Source organism: Phocoena phocoena, chromosome 5 (assembly GCF_963924675.1).
Source record: "Phocoena phocoena chromosome 5, mPhoPho1.1, whole genome shotgun sequence".
In the NCBI taxonomy this organism is placed as follows: Eukaryota; Metazoa; Chordata; class Mammalia; order Artiodactyla; family Phocoenidae; genus Phocoena; species Phocoena phocoena.
In genome coordinates this window covers 35,779,768-35,802,653 of record NC_089223.1, presented here as the reverse complement: position 1 = coordinate 35,802,653, position 22,886 = coordinate 35,779,768, and the positions used below count along the sequence as shown (strand labels likewise).

The window sequence follows — 22,886 nt, the reverse complement described above, 5'->3', positions numbered from 1 at the left end:
AAACAGAATCCAACAACACATTAAAAGGATCATACACCATGATAAAGTGGGATTTATCCCAGGGGTGCATGAATTCTTCAATACATGCAAATCAATCAGTGTGATACACCGTATTAACAAATTGAAGAATAAAACACATAGGATCAGCTCAATAGTTGCAGAAAAAGCTTTTGACAAAATTCAACACCCATTTATGATAAAAACTTTCCAGAAAGTGGGCATAGAGGGAAGCTACCTCAACATGATAAAGGCCATATATGACAAGCCCACAGCAAACATCATTCTTAATGGTGAAAAACTGAAAGCATTTCCTCTAAGATCAGGAACAAGATAAGGATGTCCACTCTTACCACTATTATTCAACATAGCTTTGGAATTCTAGCCACGGCAATCAGAGATAAAAAGAAATAAAAGGAATCCAAATTTTAAAAGAAGAAATAAAACTGTCACTGTTTACAGATGATATGATACTATACGTAGAAGATCCTAAAGATGCCACCAGAATATTACTAGAGCTAATCAGTGAATTTTATAAAGTGGCAGGATACAAAATTAATACCCAGAAATATCTTGCATTCCTATACAATAACTATGAAAAATCAGAAAGAGAAATTAAGGAAACAATCCCATTCACCATTGCAACAAAAAGAACAAAATACCTAGGAATAAACCTACCTAAGGAGGTAAAAGACCTGTACTCAGAAAACTATAAGACACTGATGAAAGAAATCAAAGATGACATAAACAGATGGAGAGATATACCATGTTCTTGGATTGGAAGAATCAATATTGTGAAAATGACTATACTACCCAAAGCAATCTACAGATTCAATGAAATCCCTATCAAATTATCAATGGCATTTTTTATAGAACTAGAACAAAAAATCTCAAAATTTGTATGGAGACACAAGAGACCCCAAATAGCCAAAGCAATCTTGAGGGAAAAAACACAGCTGGAGGAATCAGACTCCCTGACTTCAGACTATACTACAAAGCTACAGTAATCAATACAATATGGTACTGGCACAACAACAGAAATATAGATCAATGGAACAGGATAGAAAAGCCAGAGATATACCTCCGTACCTGTGGTCAACTAATCTATGACAAAGGAGGCAAGGATATACAATGGAGAAAAGACAGTCTCTTCAATAAATGCTGCTGGTAAAACTGGACAGCTACATGTAAAATAATGAACTTAGAACACTCCCTAATGCCATACACAAAAATAAACTCAAAATGGATTGAAGACTTAAATGTAAGACTGAACACTATAAAACTCTTAGAGCAAAACATAGGAAGAGCACTCTTTGACATAAATCACAGCAAGATCTTTTTGACCCACCTCCTAGAGTAATGGAAATAAAAACAAAAATAAACAAATGGGACCTAATGAAAGTTAAAAGCTTTTGAACAGCAAAGGAAACTATAAACAAGGTGAAAGGAGCACCCTTAGAATGGGAGAAAATATTTGCAAATGAGTCAATGAACAAATGATTAATCTCCAAAATATATAAAAGCTCATGCCGCTCAATATTAAAAAAACAAACAACCCAATCAAAAATGGGCAGAAGACCTAAATAGACATTTCTCCAAAGAAGACATACAGATGGCCAAGAAGCACATGAAAAGCTGCTCAACATCATTAATTATTAGAGAAATGCAAATCAAAACTACAACGAGGTATTACCTCACACCAGTTAGAATGGGCATCATCTGAAATCTACAAAAAACAAATGCTGGAGAGGGTGTGGAGAAAAGGGAACACTCTTGCACTGTTGATGGGAATGTAAATTGATACAGCCACTATGGAGAACAGTATGGAAGTTCTTTAAGTAACTAATAATAGAATTACCATATGACCCAGCAATCCCACTTACTGGGCATATACCCAGAGAAAACCATAATTCAAAAAGACCCATGCACCCCAATGTTCATTGCAGCACTATTTACAATAGCCAGGTCATGGAAGCAACCTAAATGCCCATCGACAGACGAATGGATAAAGAAGATGTGGTACATATATATAATGGAATATTACTCAACCATAAAAAGGAACGAAATTGGGTCATTTGTTAAGACGTGGATGGATCTAGAGACTGTCATACAGAGTGAAGTAAGTCAGAAAGAGAAAAACAAATATCATATAGTAATGCATATATGTGGAACCTAGAAAAATGGTTCACATGAACCAGTTTGCAAGGCAGAAATAGAGACACAGATGTAGAGAATAAATGTATGGATGCCAAGCAGGGACAATGGGAGGGGGATGAACTGGATGATTGGGATTGACATATATACACCAATATGTATAAAATAGATAACTAATAAGAACCTGCTGTATAAAAAATAGTAAAATAAAATAAAATTAAAAAATATTTAAAAACCTATCAGGAAAAAAAAAAACAGGCAAGCTGGTAAAAGACTGGATTTGGTTTTCTCTCTCTGTTCAGAGAACAAAGTTTCCTTGGAATGCTGCTTTTGATAACAGATTTTGTGAGTTTCTGTTCCTTTAAGTGATCTGTATTTGCTTTTGAGATCTCTTGTCACTTTGGTTAAGGAATAAGTATTATCTCAGAGTAAGCTAGGATCTTATTTGACCCAATGTTTTGAAACCTTTTGACAAACGTCCCAAATATCAACTTTTAATTAACTTTCTTTTTACCTCCAGCTAAATTTAGGACACTTTAGAGGGTCCCTGAGACATCTTACAGAGAAATATTTAACTAGTATTATTTGGTATGTTAAATTACACAAAGAACATTGTCACATGAGTGATAAACCTACTTAGAATAAATGTTATTAATATAGATATTCTAAAAATTATATAGAGATCCTGCACGCCACAATGAAGAGCCCACACACCGCAATGAAAGATCCCACATGCCACAACTAAGAACCAGCGCAGCCAAAGATAGATAAATAAATAAATAAATAATTTAAAATATATAGTTTTTGTTGTTGTCTTAAAATGTTTTATGTTACAGCAACTTGGTTAATCTTCTTTGCCAAAAACATTGTAATAAGATCCTTAGTCTTGCCTTTTTAAGTATCTTTGTCATTCATAGTTAAAATGATGCTTTGCAAAATTGCTTCATCTTCCAGAAGAATCACTTGACTTTTGACAAGTACACTTTTCTGATAACTTTTAAATCACACTACTAAACTAGGTAAGAAATTTAAAAAATCTAATGGAAACTGTTTGTTAACAAAAAGGATTAGTTACGTAGGATTGAGTAAACTGATGAATGTGGTTATAATTTTTATGGTTTCTGTCTGAAACATTATAAGATTTTAATCTGTGTTTTCCAGATATAAAGAAACCCTTCCCTTCAAGCTAATTATGACTTATAGCAATTTGGTAAATTATACCCTTGTAAGCAGAATGAAAACATTTCTCTTTTCTCTCTACCTGATCCCTCCAGAGATTGGACACTCTTAGGTTCCCAGCAGCTTTATCAGATAAATTAGGAAGGCTACCTCCTAACAGGTGCAGAAATCTGAAGGTATTTTTTGAACATCAGAAAGGGAGGAATTCTCCTAAATTTGTAAGGTGAAATCTGTGGCAAGCCCTTGGCATGGCTTTCCTGGCCCTGGGAGGAATTTTATGATTTCATCAAACTTAATTTGTGAATCAATTAATTTTGATTTAACTATCTTTGATAAAAATGAGGGTTATTTTAGAGGAAAAGAGATGTTTCAATGGACATCAAAATCTTATTGTGTTATTGAGGTCTGTTTTCACTAAGATTCACTTCCCAGATAGCTCCTTGCTGTTATGTTATACTGTTGCAAAGTTTAATTGAATTAGTAAAAGGACACTCTAAATTTGTTTCTGAAATTTAACTCAGTAATCTATCTCTGGATGAAGATCAGATGCTCCATGATCTGCAACCAGGAGATTAGCACCAGGCTATGGTCATTTAAAATTAAAGGCTCCCTTATATTGGGGACAATTAAACCACACTAGGGATAACTGGCCTAGTAACACTAGGAAATTTCACTAGATGTCTTATGGCCAATGCCAACATATAATTTCTCTTAAAGATAAGGATTGGTACAGAACAGACTAAGTCAGACGACTTGGAAATGTACTGGGCAGGACCTGATGGAAGTTCTTGACTTAAATTCTTACTTATGACCTTACTAATACAACTATCTATGTTACTTTTTTAAATATTGCCTGTTTTACAAAATTGTTTCTTGCACTACCAAATGTGTGACTGAGCCTCTGATAAAATGTTGATATATAGCTCCATATGAGATCAAAGATTGTAATAATGTAACTCTAGATATGGGAAGAAGCAAGAAGAGGGAATATTTTCCTGGACCATAAGAGACTATTAAGACAGGTGGTCCAGAGACTTTTGGCTACTGTGCCTAGGCCAGTAATAGCACATTGAATGGCCTATCAGTGAAATCTTCGCCAGACCTGGGAATGAGTATTCCCAGCACCGTGGGGTGAAATGACCATGAAATGCCCCCCAAACCATGGTTCAATTCATGACTCTGAAGGGGACCTGCCAACAGAAAATTGGCACTTGCCTTCTACATCTGCAAGGATTAAATCAATGACCACTGCAGCCACTGACCTTCAACAGACACTGAAAGGAATTCAGGGTGAAGATCAGGAATGAGGAACTCCATGCTCTGGGAAAAACTGGCAGAACAGACCTTCAGATAGTTAGATACTTTCAGGAGAAGATTTTATGAGCCCAAATTCTTGCATCTTCTCATATCTAGTAAAGCACTGAAATCACTAACAGTGGCATCTGTTTTGGCCGTTATGGAGAGAAATGCAATTGCAAGTCAAAATGGAGTAGCTGTGGTTCAGACATCCAATGTAATACTAGGGGGCATTATGGACGTGATTTCAGACAAGTCCTTGTATTTCTGAGAACTTGAGTTTTCTGAGCTGTGTCAGACTTGGGATGACACCAGACATTCTCAAAGCAGTGTCTGCTGGCAGACATCGGTAGCTGCAACCTTATGACCTCGAGGTCTCCCCTTGCAACTATTAAATTTTTAGATAATAAAATTGCTTTAGATTAGATGTTAACAGAAAAAGAAGACATGAGTAGTGGCCAATAGTTCCTGTTATGTATATGTTAATCCATATCAGAAGTTAAAACCTACTTAGATAAAAGTAGACAATTAGTTACTTGGGTACAAATCTCCCTAAGGTGTGAGGTCCAAACTGGGTTTCAGGCTTATTCTCCTGGATTCCTCAGGGAATGAGATTTATTTTGTCCATTAAAACTCAAGTTGTCACTCCTCCAAATACTTCTAATTGGGTCTGTTACACCAAAATGTTGGACAAAGGGATTGAGATCTTAATCATACAAGACTCAGATCCAGGACTTGGAACTCAGAAATATTTCCAATTTGGTGTCTATTCCCCAAATTGAAGCAGGACTGTGCCCCATTTCTGCAGGAAGTGGCCAGAGCTGTCATCACCCTCAACCATCGCCTTTGAAATGTTGAGGAGTATCAAAGAAAAAGGGAGATTGAAAACAAGCAGGACTCTGTGGGTCTCCCAGGTACAAATCCTTTCTGTGCCCTCTGTTTCTGTAGGATATAGGCTTCATCCCAAATTTTGCCTTCCTTTTCTGGGCCCAGTGCTGATCATCCTGTTAAGTGTCCTGTATGGCCCCTGTATGTTTTAACTGTGTACAAGGTTTATCTCCATGGTCCAACATGGCCCAACAGTTTCAGATTAAATTTTTGTTACTACAAGGGTAGAAGCTGGTTTCAGACATGGAATACCTCGATTTAGATCAGAGAGAGAGAGAGACTTCTACTCTACTGGACAGGATGGCACCCACTCCCAGCAGGAAGTAGTTACAGAAGAAAGAGGCCTCCACCCCAATTCCCAAGAAGTATCTTAAGTATGAAGTCTCTCAGTGGGCAGTTGGTAGGGAACTGCTGACCAAAACCACCTTCCTTGGCCAGACACAATGATAACCACTTGCCTGAGTTGTCTCACAACAGAAAGTCTGGATAAAGGATGCAGTGCTGCCATCAAAAACCAACTGGGACGGCTTCCCTGGTGGGTCAGTGGTTGAGAGTCTGCCTGCCGATGCAGGGGACACGGGTTTGTGCCCCGGTCCGGGAAGATCCCACATGCCACGGAGCGGCTGGGCCCATGAGCCATGGCCGCTGAGCCTGCGCGTCCAGAGCCTGTGCTCCACAACGGGAGAGGCCATAACAGTGAAAGGTCCTCGTACCACAAAAAACAAAACAAAACAAACAAAAAACCCAACTGGGAGAATTTGGAGGGCCAAAAGAAGGGGGGAGAAGACAATATGTCCTGCCAACTTCCCATAAACGCTCACAGTGGAATCCACCTTGGCTGAAGGATGTGTGCACCACCAGGAAGGATCCTGAGTCAGACCAAACATGGGCCAAGAAAGATGATTGGCCAGAGACAACCTGGAAACTAACCCCATTACCGTAAAACCTGAGACTGCGAGCCAAGTGACAGAGCAGTTCTCCTAAGTTCCCTTACCCTGCTGCTCTCTGCCCGGGTGCCCCTTCCCAATAAAGTCTTTTGCTTTGTCGGTATGTGTGTCTCCTCAGACAATTTATTTTCTGAGTGTTAGACAGGAGCCCACTCTCAGGCCCTGGAAGGGGTCCCTTTTCCTGCAACATTCTTCCCATCAGATTAACAAGAGTTAAATTGATCCTTCACAACCAATTGGCAAGGATTGTGAAGGAAATCATATACTATCATTGGAAATATTAATAGATACAGATTTTCTTTTTACACTTAAAAAAATTGCAGCATCATAGGACAAAATAGACTTGATTTTTTAAAACAACATGCTTCAATTTTATCAATAAGACTTATGAGGGAATATAATTTTGGGTGCAGGTAGTGTTGCTACAAGTCTCCTGAGAGACCTGATTTAACCTTGCTCTTCAGTGAGGCCATGTCATAATTTCATGCAGCCCTTACTTAAAATATGCCCCCCTTATTCTTGATCTCCACTCCCATTCACTTCCCCCACTGGGCACCTGAATCTCATTTGTCTTTAAGAACGGATTTTTCTTCTAAATATGAAGTACTGCTTTGCGTGTATAAGTGTTAATTTACTGATATGTTCATTTTTATGTATATACTGTATAGGAATTAACTTATTATGTTGGGCTTTGCTTTATAGTTACTGGTATTTACTTAAAAGCAGTATTGGTATTTGCTTTTACAGTACCATGTGAATGACAGTAATACTTTATTTTTCAGAAATTGTGTTTTCTTTGCCTGCAGTCTACCAGTATTCACTAGTAATAATATATTTCACTTTAATGATTTATATTTTATCAAGTTAGTGGAAGAATACCACACTTCTCCAGTATTGTTTCCAAAAGGATTCCATTACACGTTATACTGAATTCACATGAACACAAAAGTATGTTTTTAGTGTTGGGGAAAAAGAAATTTTCCTCTACCCTTCTAGGTTGTTCTGGCTGGTCTAACTGTCACAGGAATGTGGACCCCTTCCAGGGCCTGAGAGTGGGCTCTTGTCTAACTCTTGGAAATGAATTGTCCGAGAAGACACACGTGCTGACAAAGCAAAAGACTTTATTGGGAAGGCTCCCGAGTGGAGAGCAGGAGGGTTAGGGAACCCAGGAGGACTGCTCTGTCACATGGCTCGCAGTCTGGGGTTTATGGTAATTGGGTTAGTTTCTGGGTTGTCTCTGGCCAGTCACTCTGACTCTGGGTCCTTCCTGGTGGTGCGCAGGTCACTCAGCCAAGATGGATTCCAGCAAGAAGGATTCTGGAATCTTGATAGGACATATTAACTGGAGCCTCTTCTCTCCTATTGAACTTCCCCGAATTCTTCGGGTTGATGATAGCTTGTTAGATCTGCAATCCTTACCAGGACTTCCTGTTGTAAGAGAACTCATGTAAGTGGTTACTACTGGGCCTGGCCAGGGAGGGTTGTTTCAGTCATTGAGACAACTCAATGTAACAACTAAATTGACATGAGACATATTGTATATTAACGCATATATGTGGAATCTAGAAAAAATAGTATAGATGATCTTATTTGCAAAGCAGAAATAGAGACACAGATGTAGAGAACAAATGTATGGATACCAAGGGGGAAAGCAGAGGGTGGGAGGAACTGGGAGATTGGGATTGACACATATACACTATTGATACCATGTATAAAATAGACAACTAATGAGAACATACTGTATAGCACAGGGAACTCTACTTAATGCACTGTAGTGACCTAAGTGGGAAGGAAATCCAAAAAAGAGGGGATATTTGTCTATGTATAGCTGATTCGTTTTGTTGTACAGTAGAAACTAACACAACATTGTAAAGCAACTATATGCCAATAAAAATTAATTTAAAAATAAATTGACATGAAACAGATTGACAGAAGATAATCAAATGAAGTTCAATAACATGGGTACATGGGAGAGGCCCAGGAAAACTGAGTACCTCACCAAAATAGCCAAAGCTTCACCACAAATACATCTTCAGCTAAAGACAAAAGAGGATGTTGAGGGTCGGAGGGCCGGTAATGGGAGTTGACCAGGAATAGCACAGTAAACAAGGGTCAGGTTGTTTATGCAGATTTAAGTCCTTGCTTCTTTCATTGATAAGAGTTTCTAGAGATTTGGTCATCCTCCTCTTTCTGGTACAGAAAGGGAGACACCCTTACAAAGGGACATTTCGCTTATAAATGTAGATGTTTCTTAAGGGTAACTCCTGCTTGGCGTTCACAGTTTTCCTGAATGTCTGCAGTTTCTTAGAAAATAAACAGCTGAAAATAATTGATATGCCAGAAACATATTTTGAGGTGGCAAGTTTCTCTCCCCTACATCAGCTACAACATCTTTTTTTTTTTTTTTTTTTGCGGTATGCGGGCCTCTCACAGTTGTGGCCTCTCCCGTTGCGGAGCACTGGCTCCGGACACGCAGGCTCAGCGGCCATGGCTCACGGGCCCAGCCGCTCCACGGCATGTGGGATCTTCCCAGACTGGGGCATGAACCTGTGTCCCCTGCATCGGCAGGCGGACTCTCAACCACAGCGCCACCAGGGAAGCCCACAACATCTTTTTTAACTTTCTCTTCAGCTAAATCTTTTTTTTTTAATCCTGTTAAGTAAAAGCTTATACAAAGTAGAGAGAATAGGATAATAAACCTTCATGCAGTCACCACCCAGAGTGATTATCCATTCTACAACTTAAGAATCACTTTAGAATTATGTTCTATATATATAAATAGAATGGACTTAGATTATTTCTCAAGAATTTCCTTATGAAGTCAGTCTGCATCTATGAACCAGAGCTTGAGTAAAAAAAGGAAAAAAGAACATTGCTCACCCCCTGGCTCTACAAGGGTTAAGAGGCTACCCACAGCAGTCACCTCCCCCAACAGTGGACCCTGTTAGTAATTCAGGGTGAAAACCAGGATGAGGCACTCTGTGCTTTGGATAAATGAGCCCCTAGATAGTTAGATGCATACCTCAGAAAGAATTTTCAATGATCCCAGATTCTTGCATCTTCCTACACATAGAAAAGCACTAACTTCATTCACCTGAGATACCTTTTTTTGTGACTTGAAGTAATATAAGCAGATAGGTTAGGGTGTCCTTGGCAAAAGATGATCAGGCATGGCTTTCTTGACATAAGAGAGACTGTTTTGACCTAAGCCATTTTGTGATCTAAGCCTGGCCTCAATGCTTGCCCTTGAACAAGTCTCAGTAGTCAATGATCATAAGGGAACAAATGAATGCAGGAACAGAGAAAAGGTAGTCAAACGATAGTGCAGTGATAAAGCAGAGTCCTAGTTCCTCCTCAAAGGATATATGTAATAATACACTTTTGCATTCTGCAGGAACTAAGGCCCCCCACCCAGGTGGAGGATGGAATGAGGATGTTGACACTCTTGACTTCAGTCAACTAAAGTTTGGAGTCTGTTGACCTTTACCCCAGTTCTATACCAAATTCTCCTCTGCTTGAGCCCCTTCATGAATATGCATGTACCCTTAGCTTAAAGCCTCTCAGATTTTGCTGTTCTGGGATACACTGCTTTGGGAAGATCCCTGCTGTTCTCCTTACTTGCTGCAAGTAATAAATCCTTCCTTCTCCTGAACTTTGGTGTGGTTCTGTCTTTTGACACCCACCGAGAAGCAAACCCACTTTTCTGATAACATAACATATAATACCACAGCAGATTGAAGGCAGAAGCAAATATGGTAAGCCAGATGTCTTCTATTAAGCCAGAAATTAAAGATGTTGGCAAAAATGTAAAACAATGTCACTCTTCTCACTATTTGTATTTGTGTTTTAGAAATATATTTTTCATATTAATATGTGATGACTATTATTTTTAAGTGACTTCAATTTTTCTGTTTTATTCATAATAGCAGCTATCAATTGACATTACCAACATAAACAAAACTTCTTTTAGGGTCCTGATTAATATTTAAGGGTATAGGGGAGGAAAACTAACTTTGCCTCTACCCTTCTAGGTTCTTGGCTAAAAACCCCCTGTAGTAAAAAAACAGATTAACAGGAGAAAAAATAAACTACGTATGCCATCTACATCTGGCAGCAGCACAAAGACATGGAAATAAAAAGGTAGCCAGAGGATTAAGATTTATATACCATCCTGAGCTATGGAAAGGGACGGGAGCCTGGGATTGCCAAGGGGGAGCAGTTCCTGGGAAGGTGAGAAGAGGAGCTGGTAAACAAAGGTTGTTATCCTTGCAAGAGAGGTTATTTCTGCTAGTAGCTATTCTACTAGCTATTCAGGCCCCCTTTCTAATGAAACCCTCCTTACCAAAGGGTAACTTCTACTCTGTTTTCAGAGCTTCTATGTCTAAAGTTTTACAAAATAGTCAGCCCAAAATACTCTTTATGCCAAAGAGGCTTATTCTGCTACCCTTCAGTGTAAATGGGTCTTGAGATAAAAAAGTGAGAACCACTGCTTTAAAGTTCTAAAAGGAAGAAAAATAGGATGAAGATGGATCACAAGAGAAAAGTTTGCCCTTGAACCTGGAGAGGTGACTCCTTATCTTAAAAAGAAGGTAAAGAGCATGGATTCCCATCTGATTCAGGTCTTACAAACTTATTACAGGAAGATGAGGGGTTTCCTATCTGATAGCCAATATATTTTATCTACATATCTATTCACTTAGTTTCTTTCTTGGTATAAGTTACTGTAAACAATGTTTAAAGGGTTCCAGTTTCAAGTCATGTTTAGAAAGTCACTTCCTATACCCAGATTGTAAACATGGTCTCCAATATTTTCTTATATATTTATGTGAGGGTTAATTTTACTTGTCAACTTGACTGGCTGTGGGGTGCCTAGGTTAAACATTTCTGGGCAATGGAAGTAGATGAAGTCACAGGGTGTGAGTAGACAGAGATGACAAGAGGGCCCAGGACTGAGCCCTTGGTCATTCCAACCTTGAAAATCCAGGGAGAGAAACTTCGGATGCCAAACAAAATGGAATAAGCCTGCTATAGTCTACCTCTCCCACCAATTTTGATCTCAGAGAGGCAGCAGTGGGCAGTGGCTTGAAGCGAGGTCTTAGTTCTCTGCCCAGGAATCAGACCTGGGGAGCCTGGATGAAAACCAGGAAGTCTTGACCAGCAAGGTCTAGAGGCTAGAAGCAGATTTCCCTGGCTCTTGCCCCCGGTGAAAACTGCATTTCTCAGGAGGTAAAAACTGTAAAAACAGGTCCAAGGTATATTATTAGAGACACAGCACAACAAGTGGGAGAGCACACAGAGAAACGGTCTGTTTATTTAAGATAGAGGCAAGGTAGAGATACACACCCAGAGAGAAAGGGTGTGGGCCTCCCGGGTAATGAGGAGGAGTGCAGTAAAGAGGCTGTTAAATCATTTATATAGGGCAGTTCTTCCAGGTCTTTGTTTACCCTTAGCCAATTATCTGGTTTCCTTTTCCACAGCTGACCTGCCCTAGGGCCCTCCCCAACACGAGTGCCCAGCTTTTTTCCAAGATGGAGTCCAGCCCAGAGGCCTAGGGGGAGCCTTGGCATCACCTCTTCTAGGGTGGTGCCCTCTCCTTTTTGACCTGCAAGGGGCCTTTCTGCCCACGTGCAGTGTCTCCCTTGCCCCAAGGATGGGAAATATGTGGCCTCCTCATCTTTACTCCAACAGGGTTTAGCCCCTCTGTCCTCCGGAGACAAAGCCTGGCTATTTACCCTGTTTCTGTAGTTATTTCTCTTTCCAAGAGCAAACAGGAGGCAGGTTGTAAATATCTAACCTGGAGCCCACCTATCTCCTGTCTCAGGAAATGCAAACAGGAGGCTATTTGTAAGTGTCTGGCCTGAAGCCCATGTTTTTCTCACCCCAAGAAATGTAAACAGGAGGCCAGCTGTAAATGCCTAGCCTGGAGCCCATCTATCTCCTGCATCAATTTCAACTGAAACCTGGACAAAATACAAAAAGCAGTTACCTGAGGAGTCTGAAAAGTAATTAAGGGCAGGCGGACTGGGGAGGGAAGGTAAAACGTGTAGAGCAAGCTGTAAGGTGGCAGTGAGTTTCCTGGGGTTTCCTTCCTTTACTCTCAGCTTTGACCCAAGAGTGGGATGGTGAATCGAAGATGGCAAACCCTTGGAGAAAGACCCTTCTAGTGAGAGGACAGGGAAAGGGCACATGGAGAGTGTGAGTTCTCGCCTTGCTCTGCCTGAGACCAGTTCACGACCCAGCAGGGAAACTGCACTCCCGGGCTACAGAAACGGGGGAAAGAGACCACTTCTTACAAAGAGTGTGTGTGTGTTGGGGGGATGGAGTCTCCTGTTATTTTTTCTCTTTTGCCACTTTGTCCTCAGGGAAGGCCCAATTGCTCAGAACTGCGCAATAGCATGGGAGGCTAAGTTTGCAGGAAAACACCATCATTTTGTCCACATGTAATAGGAAAAGAAAGTCAGCGAGTGTGGGGGAAGCAGGTGGGACCTGGAGAAGGGAATTCCCTAACTCTGTGGATAGCACCAGGCCCACCTCTAGCTGCTTTGAGAAATGAGCTGCAATGTAAACCCACAGGAAGTCCCAGACATCTCCTGAGTGGCTCATGCCTGGGGCACATCCAAATATATTAAAAGCCTCTTAAAAATCAACAAGAAAGCAAACAACCAAGTTTTAAAAATGGACAAATGAAAGGACATTTCATCAAAGAAGATAAAGAGATGGCAAATAAGTGCACGAAAGATGCTCAAAATCCTAGCCATCAGTGAAATGCAAATTTAAAACAAAGATACTACGACACACCTATTACAATAGATAAAACTTTTAAAGAGTGACAATGTCAAGCTCTGGCCAGTAGGCCGAGGCTGGAACTCAAGTTGCTGGTAGGAGTGCAAAATGGCAGTTACTTTGGAAAATAGTTTGTCAGCTTCTTTCAAAGTTAGACCAGGGCCGCTGTGGCGGAGGAAGCGGCACCGGTGGTGGTAGCAGCAGCTACAAGCTCCCTGTGCCGGGGCGCTGCTGCACGCACCCCAGGAGCCGCCCGCCCCGCTGCCCTTGGAGCTGCCTGACCCCGGCAGCTTGTCTGTCAGCCCCCAGCCCGGCAGCGCCCCCAGGAGTCCTCCGACTTGCCTTCGGCCTTTTGCGCCACCTGCAGCCTCAGCCCCAGCTGTAGGCACAGCCACCGGCACAACCCCAGCCCCAGGTCCTGCTGCAGCTCCTCCAGACACAGTCCCTGCGCCGACACCCTGGAGGTTGGGATGCTCTTCTCCAAAATCAACTTGCTTGCCCACCTGCGCGTCGCGCCCTGCCACGACCTTCACAGCACCAAGCTGGCACCCGGCAAGGAGAAGGAGCCCCTGGAGTCGCAGTACCAGGTGGGCCCACCACTCAGGCATCAGTGTCGCCGACAACTTGCCGGTGACCAGCAAGCACGTGGAGAAGGACCGGATCTCCGACTGTGGAGAGCTGCCTAATGGCACCCGAGTGTCTGTGGAAGTGGTTCTGCTGAAGAAGGTGAGCTCGGGCTTCCCCGGCGTCATTAGGCTCCTGGACTGGCTCAAGAGGCCCGACAGTTTCGTGCTGATCCTGGAGAGGCCCGAGCTGGCGCAAGACCTACCTCTTCGACTTGATCACGGAAAGTGGGGTCCTGCAGGAGGAAATGGCCCGCAGCTTCTTCTGGCAGGTCCTGGAGGCACCGTGACATCAAGGACCAGAACATCATTATCCGCCTCAATCGCTGCGAGCTCAAGCTCATCGACTTCGGGTCAAGGACGCCGTCTACACGGACTTCGATGGGACCCGAGTGTACAGTCCTCTAGAGTGGATCCGCCGCCATGGCTACCATGGCAGGTCGGCGGCCATCTGGTCTCTGGGGATCCTGCTGTAGGATATGGTCTATGGAGATATTCCCTTTGAGCATAATGAAGAGATCACTGGGGCCAAGTTTTCTACAGGCAGAGGCTCTCTTCAGGGTGACAGCATCTCATTAGATTCTGCTTGGCCCTGAGACCATTAGATCAGCCATCCTTCGAAGAAATCCAGAACCATCCGTGGATGCAAGATGTCCTTGCCCCAGGAAACTGCTGAGATCCATCTCCACAGCCTGTCACCAGGGCCCAGCAAATAGCTTTTCCGGAAGGTTTTCCCCTCTCTGTCAGATGCTCACGGGAGGGGAAGTATCTGTTCCCAGCGTCCCAAGTACCAGTGACACTTCTCTCCAAGCAGGACAGTGCTTGATACAGGAACAACATTTACAACTCATTCCAGACCCCAGGCCCTGGAGGCTGCCTCCCAAAGGGAGGAAGAGGGAGGAAGAGACTCCACTCCAGCCGCCCTAGGCCTCGACTCCTCCCACAGATGCTCTCCTTCTCATGGAGTCCAGCATCGCTGGACTCTGCAAAATCCCCGGGGGTGGGGGGCTGGGCGTGTGTCAGAATCCTGCCATGGAACTGTTCCCTTCATCAAGAGTTCTGCTGAGGGGCTTCCCTGGTGGCGCAGTGGTTGAGAGTCCGCCTGCCGATGCAGGGGACACGGGTTCGTGCCCCGGTCTGGGAAGATCCCACATGCCGCGGAGCAGCTGGGCCCGTGAACCATGGCTGCTGAGCCTGCGTGTCCGGAGCCTGTGCTCTGCAATGGGAGAGGCCACAACAGTGAGAGGCCCCGCGTATCGCAAAAAAAAAAAAAAAGAGTTCTGCTGAATGCGCGATGGGTCAGGTAGGGGGAAATCGGGGTGGGGTGGGATAGGACTAGCACCATTTTAAGTCCCTGTCACCTCTTCCGACTCTTCTGAGTGCCTTCTATGGGGACTCTGGCTATGCTGGGAAAAATACTTGAACTTGCATCTTTTACCTGTTGCTTCTCCAAAAATCTGCCTGGGTTTGGGTTCCCTCTCTTTCTTCCCCACCCCTTCACCCCCGTCCTTCATATGAAAGGTGCCATGGAAGAGGCTACAGGGCCAAAGGCTGAGCCACCTGCCCTTTTTCCACCTCCTTTAGTAAAACTCCCAAGTGAACTGGTCTTCCTTTTTGGTTTTTACTTAACTGTTTCTAAGCCAAGACCTCACACACACACAAAATGCACAAGCAACGCAAATCCAAAAAAAAAAAAACTGTAAATGTGTGTACAGTTGGCATGGTAGTGTACAAAAGCATTGTAGTTGATCTAATTCTTTTTTAATTTTGCCTTTAATTTATTTTACCTGGTTTGTTTTGTTTTGTTTTGGCTTTTTTTGAAAGATGCGCATTTTAGCCTGGAGATCAATGTTATGTATTTATGTGTTTTTTTAATTGGTTCCCTTCCTGCTTCAAGCGTTCATGGCTGCCACCATAGTTTTCTTTTCTTCTTTCCTCCTCTGACTTGGGGATCTTTTGGGGAGGGCTTCAGCGCTTGCTCTGCTCCTTCATAGGGTGACAGGACTCAGGTGGGACAGCTGCTGCAGCTCCCTGACTGCTGCGGGCCCCCTGGCCTGGCTTCCCAAGTGGGTATGGGGTTTGTGGGTGATGGGGGAGGGGCGTAGCTGACTTCTGTATATAGGGTGGATATATGAAAAGCAGTTCTGGATGGTGTATGTTCTGCATCCTCTCTGGGGCTGTGTTTTGAGCAGCATGTGGTCTTCTGGTTTTATCTGCGTGAAATACTGTACAGGGGAATAAAAGAGCTTTTTTTTTTTTTTATACTTGGTGTTTTTTGAATAAAAACCTTTTGTCTTAAAATAAATAAAGTTAGACCATATGACTCAGCAATCCCACTCCTAGGTATTTACCCAAATGAAATGCAAGTTTCACTTCAGGGAAGTTCACACAAAAATCTTTACACAAATGTTTACAGCAGGTTTATTCATAATCACCCCAGTCACTTCCTTTTGGGAAGCAACCCAAAAGTCACTCAACTGGGAGATGGATAAGCAAACTGTGGTACATTCCTGGAATACTATTCAGTAATGAAACCGAATGAACTATTGGCACTCAGGACATGGATGGATATCAAATGTATTACGCTAAGCAAAAGAAGACAGACACAAAAGGCTACATACTGTAGGATTCCATTTATATGACATTTTGGAAAAGATAAAACTATGGAGGTGTGGAACAGATGTATCCTTGCCCACAGTTAAGAGTGGGGGTAAGGTCTGAGTATAAAGGGAATGTAGAACTAGGGTATTTTGGGGAAAAGGGCTGCTGATACTGTTCTTTCTCTTCATTGTTGTAAGAGTTTCCTATAGCTGCTATAACAAATTACAAAATTTGTGGCTTAAGACAACACAAATTTACCATCTTACAATAAAGATGGTAAACAGTCCTAAAATCAAGGTGTTGGCAGGGCTGCATTCCTTCTGGGGGCTCCAGGAAAGAAATGGATTACTTCCATCTTGCCTTCACCAGCTTCCAGAGGCAGCCCACATTCCTTGGCTCAAGGCCCCTTCTTCAGTCTTCAAGGCCATCAGTGTAGCATCTTCTAATCTGTCAACTTCCCTTGTCATACCTTCACTGACTCTCCTGCTTTCCTCTTTTCCTTATAAAGACACTTGTGATTACGTTGGGCCCACGGGCACCTCCATCTTTCATGACGCTTAATTTAATCACACCTGCAAAGTCCCTTTTGCCATGTGAGGGAATAAGTTCATGGGTTCTTGGGATAAAGACATGAAAATCTTGGCAGGGGGGGCATTATCTTGTCCACCACAACCCATCCTCTGTCTCCCAAAGAGTCACATCTGGCCCCCACCCAAAAGACATTCACCTCATCTCAACCTCCCCAAAGTCCCAACCTACTACTATTGTGGTATTGGTTATACAACTTTACATGTACATTTTCAAGTCATAAAGCTGCATACCAACAGTGAATTTTACTGTATTTAAATGTTAAAAGTGGGGGTAGGAAAAGAGGAAAGAGCAAAGGAGACTGAGAATTCCACCAGTAAGGTGGAAAGAAACCCCAAGACTGTGGTGACCTGCAGATCAATGAATGTTTAAAAGAAATCCCTTCAATGATAGATTACCCATAATTTATCAAATGTCAATAAACAGTCTGTCCAAATAAGATGGTTCTCCGAGAAATTTTTATGAAACACTTGGCCCACAGTATGGACTTCTGTGGAATTTCTGATGTAATCAATGTAATCAATGAAATCAATCAAATATATCAAATTTGAAACATTGAAAAAGAAAAAAAAGATTTTTGACCTGGAAGCCAAGTAAAGAAAGTACATCAAGGAGGGCATGATAAACTCTGCTGACATCTAGGAAAATAAAAGGTAAGAACCATCTCAGAGACACGGAGGCCTCTAGTCACCTTGACAACAGCAGTCTCTGTGGAGCAGTGGAAGCCAAGTGAGCTAGAAATGTGAGGTCAAGAGAGAATCAGAGAAGAGACAGTTAACACAGCCTTGAGTTACCCCAGTGGCCATCCTTGAACTATTTGTTATTGGCCCCCCAGGAGATAAGGAGCTTGCAGGGGAATGCAAACCAACACACCACATCCTCTGCTGAGAAGTCTTGCTGTGAAAACGTCAGCTCATCTTCACACTTGCTGACAGATGTTGATTTACGTCATGGCTCGCTCAGGGCCTTAATCTCAGAGACTGTCCTCCGGACAGGCTGGCCACACTCTGGAAGTGTTCTTCTACCTGTTTTACAATCTCCACGTTTCTAAAAGGCATTTCCTCTCCTTTTATTTGGTCATTGTGAGTTTATGCCTTAACTTTTTCTTTATTATCATTCTAGGGGTCTAAGGAGGAGAGTTGTAAGTCTGTATGTTCAATCCACCCACCCTCCTTTCTTGCAAACACCAGATTTTCTTTGTATATATGGCACATGTTATTACTTAAAAGGTGGTTTATTAACTGGGCTGGGTTGTAACTTACATTTTAAAATTTAATATATGTTGAACATTTCTTTATTAATTAGAAAATAATACCTAGTCACTGTAAAAATATTAATACAGAAATAGAATAAAGAGCCCCAAATCCCTTGTTCAGCCCCCACCTTTCAGTCTCCCACTCCAGAGTCACCTCTTTCTAGTGAGAGCTACTGGTTTATGATTCTTCAAATATACTATGTTTGGTACAAATTGAAGGTTTGTGGCAACCCTGCCTTGAGTAACTCATCATTTTTCCAACAGCATTTTCTCACTTCTTGTCTCTGTGTCACATTTGGGTAGTTCTCACAACGTTACTATTTCAAAAAGGTTACAGCTTGTTGAAGGCTCAGATGGTGGTTAGCACTTTCTAGTAATGAGGTATTGTTTAATTAAGGTATGTACGTTGTTTTGTTAGATACACTGCTACTGCACATTTGATAGACTATAGTGTAAACATAACTTTTATTTGCACTGGGAAACCAGAACATTCATGTGACTCGCTTTATTGTGATATTCACTTGACTGTGGTGTCTGGAACGGAACCTGCAACATCTCTGAGGTGTGCCTATAGTTTTGACCACTATGTATCATCTACAAGCTGCATGTATTTATCTTTTGCTTATTTTTCTTTGCTTTGCTTTTTTAAATCTGAAATTTAATATTTGGATAGGTATAAAAATCAAGATTCAAAATTCAAAAGGTAGAAAGGGATATACAATGAAGTCTCACTTCCACCTAATTCTCCTTCTCAGAGGCAACAAAGGATACTAGTTTTTAGTTTTAGAGAGAGTTAATGGATATATAAGGAACTGCATGTATAAGGAAAATGTACACTTATCTTCTTTTTACACAAACAGTAGCATACTATCTAGTCTGTACCCTGTTTTTACTTGAAAACATATATGGAGATTATTTTTTCTCAGTAAATAGAAGGTTGCCTCATTCTTTTTGATGGTGCTATTTAACCAATCCTCTCCTGATGGACATTTAATTTGTATTCTGATCTTGGTTAAAACAAATAATCATGCAATTAATGCTTTCGAATTGGTGGGAGTATATCCCCAGGATAAGTTCCTGGAAGCAGTGTTGCTGGGTCAAAGGACATATGAAGTTGTGATTTTGACAGATATTTCTAAATTTGCCTTCCACAGTTTACAGGTCCCAGTGGGACACGCGTGCGCTTGCTTCCCACACCCTTGCTCACGGAGCAGTTAACACGTTCTCATGTCTGGTTTGCTATCTCATTGCAGGTGAGTTCTCATTTTTTTTTATGACTGAGACTTACCATCTTTTCAAAGGCTTATGAAGCATTTGTGTTTTCTTTTCTGTGAACTCTGTTCCTGTGCTTGGCCCTTTCGGTGGCAGTTGCTCTTCTTATATTCGAGAATTCTGCCCTTAGTCTGTGTAAGGAGCACCCCCCCAGCCTGTGTGTCTGCTCTCTTCTCACACATCAAACAGCCCTGCCAGGTCAGCTGGGGGTCCCACAATTTGTGATTCTGCACCCACGCACCTGTAGACAGCATCAGCTCCCACAGGCTTAGGAGTTCAGTCCCACAAAACTGCCGGTCCCACCCACCCCACACGCCTGGGGAACCGTCACGAGCCCGCGTCGTCGCCTGTGCTTCCCACAGCCCCTCCTTGGTTTCCTTTAATTTCCTAGAGCAGCTCACAGAACTCAGGAAAACATTCCACTGACTACATTGCCGGTTTCTTCTAATAACTCAGGAACAGCCAGATGGAAAGAATGCATAAGGCGAGGTGTGTGGGAAGGGGCATGGACCTGCCCCCCACCGCCCCCAACCTCTCCCTCTGAGCACAGCACCCTCTCCCCATCTCCAAGTGCTCGTCAAGAACACCTGGGCCCCATCTTTTGGGGTTTTTAGGGAGGCATCCTTACAAAGGCACAAATGAGTAAATCATTGGCCACTGGTGACTGAGTCAACCTCCAGCCTCTCTCCCGTCCCCTTTCTGGAGGCTGGTAGAGAGGGGACTGTAAGTTCCAGCCCTCTGATCACTCGGTTGGTTTCCCAGGCAGCAAACCCCAATCCTTAGGGCCTTTCCAAAAGTCACCTCATGAAACTCAGTTCAGCTGCGGTTGGCTTTGGAGCTATTCAAGAAATGATGACAACAGACCAAATATTATAAGAAAAGATGCTCCCATTGCTGTTAAACGTAGGAAATTTCAAGGGTTTTAGGAGCTCTGTGTCAAATATATATTTCTTATTATAAATCACACTCTTAGCCTGTGACTTGAAGTGTAAATATTTTTTACCCAGTTTATTTGTCCTATAACTTTTGTCATGTTCATCTTACAACAGTTTTTCCCAAGGGGAAACTTTAATTTTTATGTAGTTAAATATATCAGGCTTTCCACTTATGGCTTCTATGCCAATCCTAAAAACTCTTAGAGCTCCCCTCTCTGAGATGATTTTGAAAACATACCCCATTGTTTATTTCTAATACTTTAATAGTTTCATTTTAAACTATGAAATCTTTGAATCAGCTGATTCAGAAGTTACAAACTGTAAGGTAGAGCTAATAACCTAAGTTTTTTCCTTGGTGCTTTACCCAGTTGTCTTAATACCATCTACTTATTGAGCTCACTTCTCTGTGATTTTAAGTGTCACCTTTAAGTACTAAATTTCCATATATGCTTTAGTCTATGTCTTTATTTCCTATGTCGTTTCTTTGATCTGACTATTCATGGACAGTATCTCACTGTTTGTTACTGTTATTATAATAATGGGCCCAATATCCTATAGCATTAGTCCTCTCATAGATGGACTGAGGAGGAATCACCATGTTTCTGGTGTCAAGTCTCTATCTGAGGACATGCCACGCCTTTCAAGTCTTCTTTTGTAACTTTCAGTAGTGTTCTTAAGTTGTCTTCAAAAAGATTTAATCTTCTTTGTTGTTATTATAGATGGGGCTTTTTCTTGAACTGTATCTTCTAACTGGTAGTTGCTTTTATGAAGCAACGGATATTTACATATTAAGTTTTCACCCAGACACCTTACTGAATGCTTTTATTTCTGTATTTTTTAATAAAAGCTTTTCTAGCAGGATCTTTGGAGTTTTCTGGGTATTCAATCATATTATCTGCAAGTAAAGGTAATTTTCATTACCTTTTCAATCTATAAAGACCCATATTCTTTTTCTTATCTGAATATTTTGTTGGAACCTCCAGAATAACGTGTGGACATTTTTGTCTTAATTCTGAAGTAAATGGGAACATATCTGACGTTTCCTACTAACTTTATCTGTTGCATTATTTCTTTTCAAAATGAAAATCTTAAATAGGAATATTTGACTCTTGCATGGTAAATATGTTTCCCATACTGGTAGGTTTATTCTTAATTTTATATATGGTACCAGCCAACTTCTATATCAGTATATGTGTATTTGTATATATATATTTAATCACCTGAAACCATTTCAGTGTATGTATTATGAAATCCCTTTATCATATTGAGATATTTCTCTCTCCCATTTTTCACTATTATAAACATTACTGCCATGATTTTACATGTCTTTGTGCACTTGTGTATCATGCAGGATAATGGTTTTAATTTTTTACTTTTAAATCTTTGCTACATCTGAAATTGGGATGTTACATTCTAGTCAGGGAAGAGAAAAACAACGTAAATAAGTAAATTATATAATATGGATGGTGGGAAGTGCAATGGGAAAAAAACAAACAGGTTGTAGAGGCAGAAAAATCTTCCCTTCTTCCCTCCTAGTTTCTTTGGCTGGTTTAATAATAAAATGGATATAAGACAGATTAACAGGGGAAAAACAAATTTAATTTTGTATGCATGGGAGCCCCATAAAAAGATGACTTGTGAAGAAGTGATCAAGCAGGAAGCTACCCTTTTGTAAGAAACATTTACATTTATAAATGAAATCTCTATTTGTAAGGGTATCTCCCTCTCTGTGCCAAAAAGAGGCGGATGACTCTACGTCTTGATAAAGTGTTACCAGTGCAGAAGGCAAAGACCTAAATCTGCGTAACAACCATACTCTTGTCAACTGTGCTTTGCCTGTAGCCTCCCATAACCAGCTCTCCCACTCCCAAACATCTTTTGTCCTTAGCTGGATGGTATTTAAGGTGGTGGCTTGGGTCACGTGGGGGAGTTACTCAGTATTCCTGGGTATCTCCCATGTATGCACAAGGTATACATGTTATTAAACTTCTATTTGTCTCCTGTTTACTATCTTTTATTACAGACAGGTGTCAACCAAGAACCTAAAAGGATAGAGGGATATTATTTTTCCTCCCCTACACAAGGTTTGTTTATACAGCCTTCTTGGCCCTAAATTCCCTGTCTGGTGATAAGGATGTCTTCTACCCTCCTGGTGTTACCAGACCAAACCTGGGTCCACTCACCCACCATGCTGCAAAGCCAGTCTACTGACACCAGGCTGTGGGGAAGAAAGTACAGCATTTATTTCAGGGCCCAAGTAAGAGGAATGGGCAGCTCATGCTCAAAAGACCCAAAACTCCCAGATGGTTTTCAGGGAAAGGTTTTTAAAGGCAACAATTGGGGTGAGGGTTGCACGGTACATGACTTT

The 22,886-nt window shown here is 41.7% G+C and overlaps 1 protein-coding gene and 1 pseudogene across 1 annotated transcript in view; both read left to right on the top strand.

Annotated features, from left to right (window-relative positions):
* Positions 1-13,629, top strand: part of TRIM75 (tripartite motif containing 75) — a 30,890-nt gene extending 17,261 nt beyond the window's left edge. The window contains 1 exon segment of the mRNA XM_065877210.1: positions 13,396-13,629. Within this exon segment, the coding sequence (XP_065733282.1) occupies positions 13,396-13,629 (234 nt within the window).
* LOC136123670 (serine/threonine-protein kinase pim-1 pseudogene) lies at positions 13,524-14,583 on the top strand (annotated as a pseudogene).
* The last annotated feature ends 8,303 nt before the right edge of the window (positions 14,584-22,886 follow it).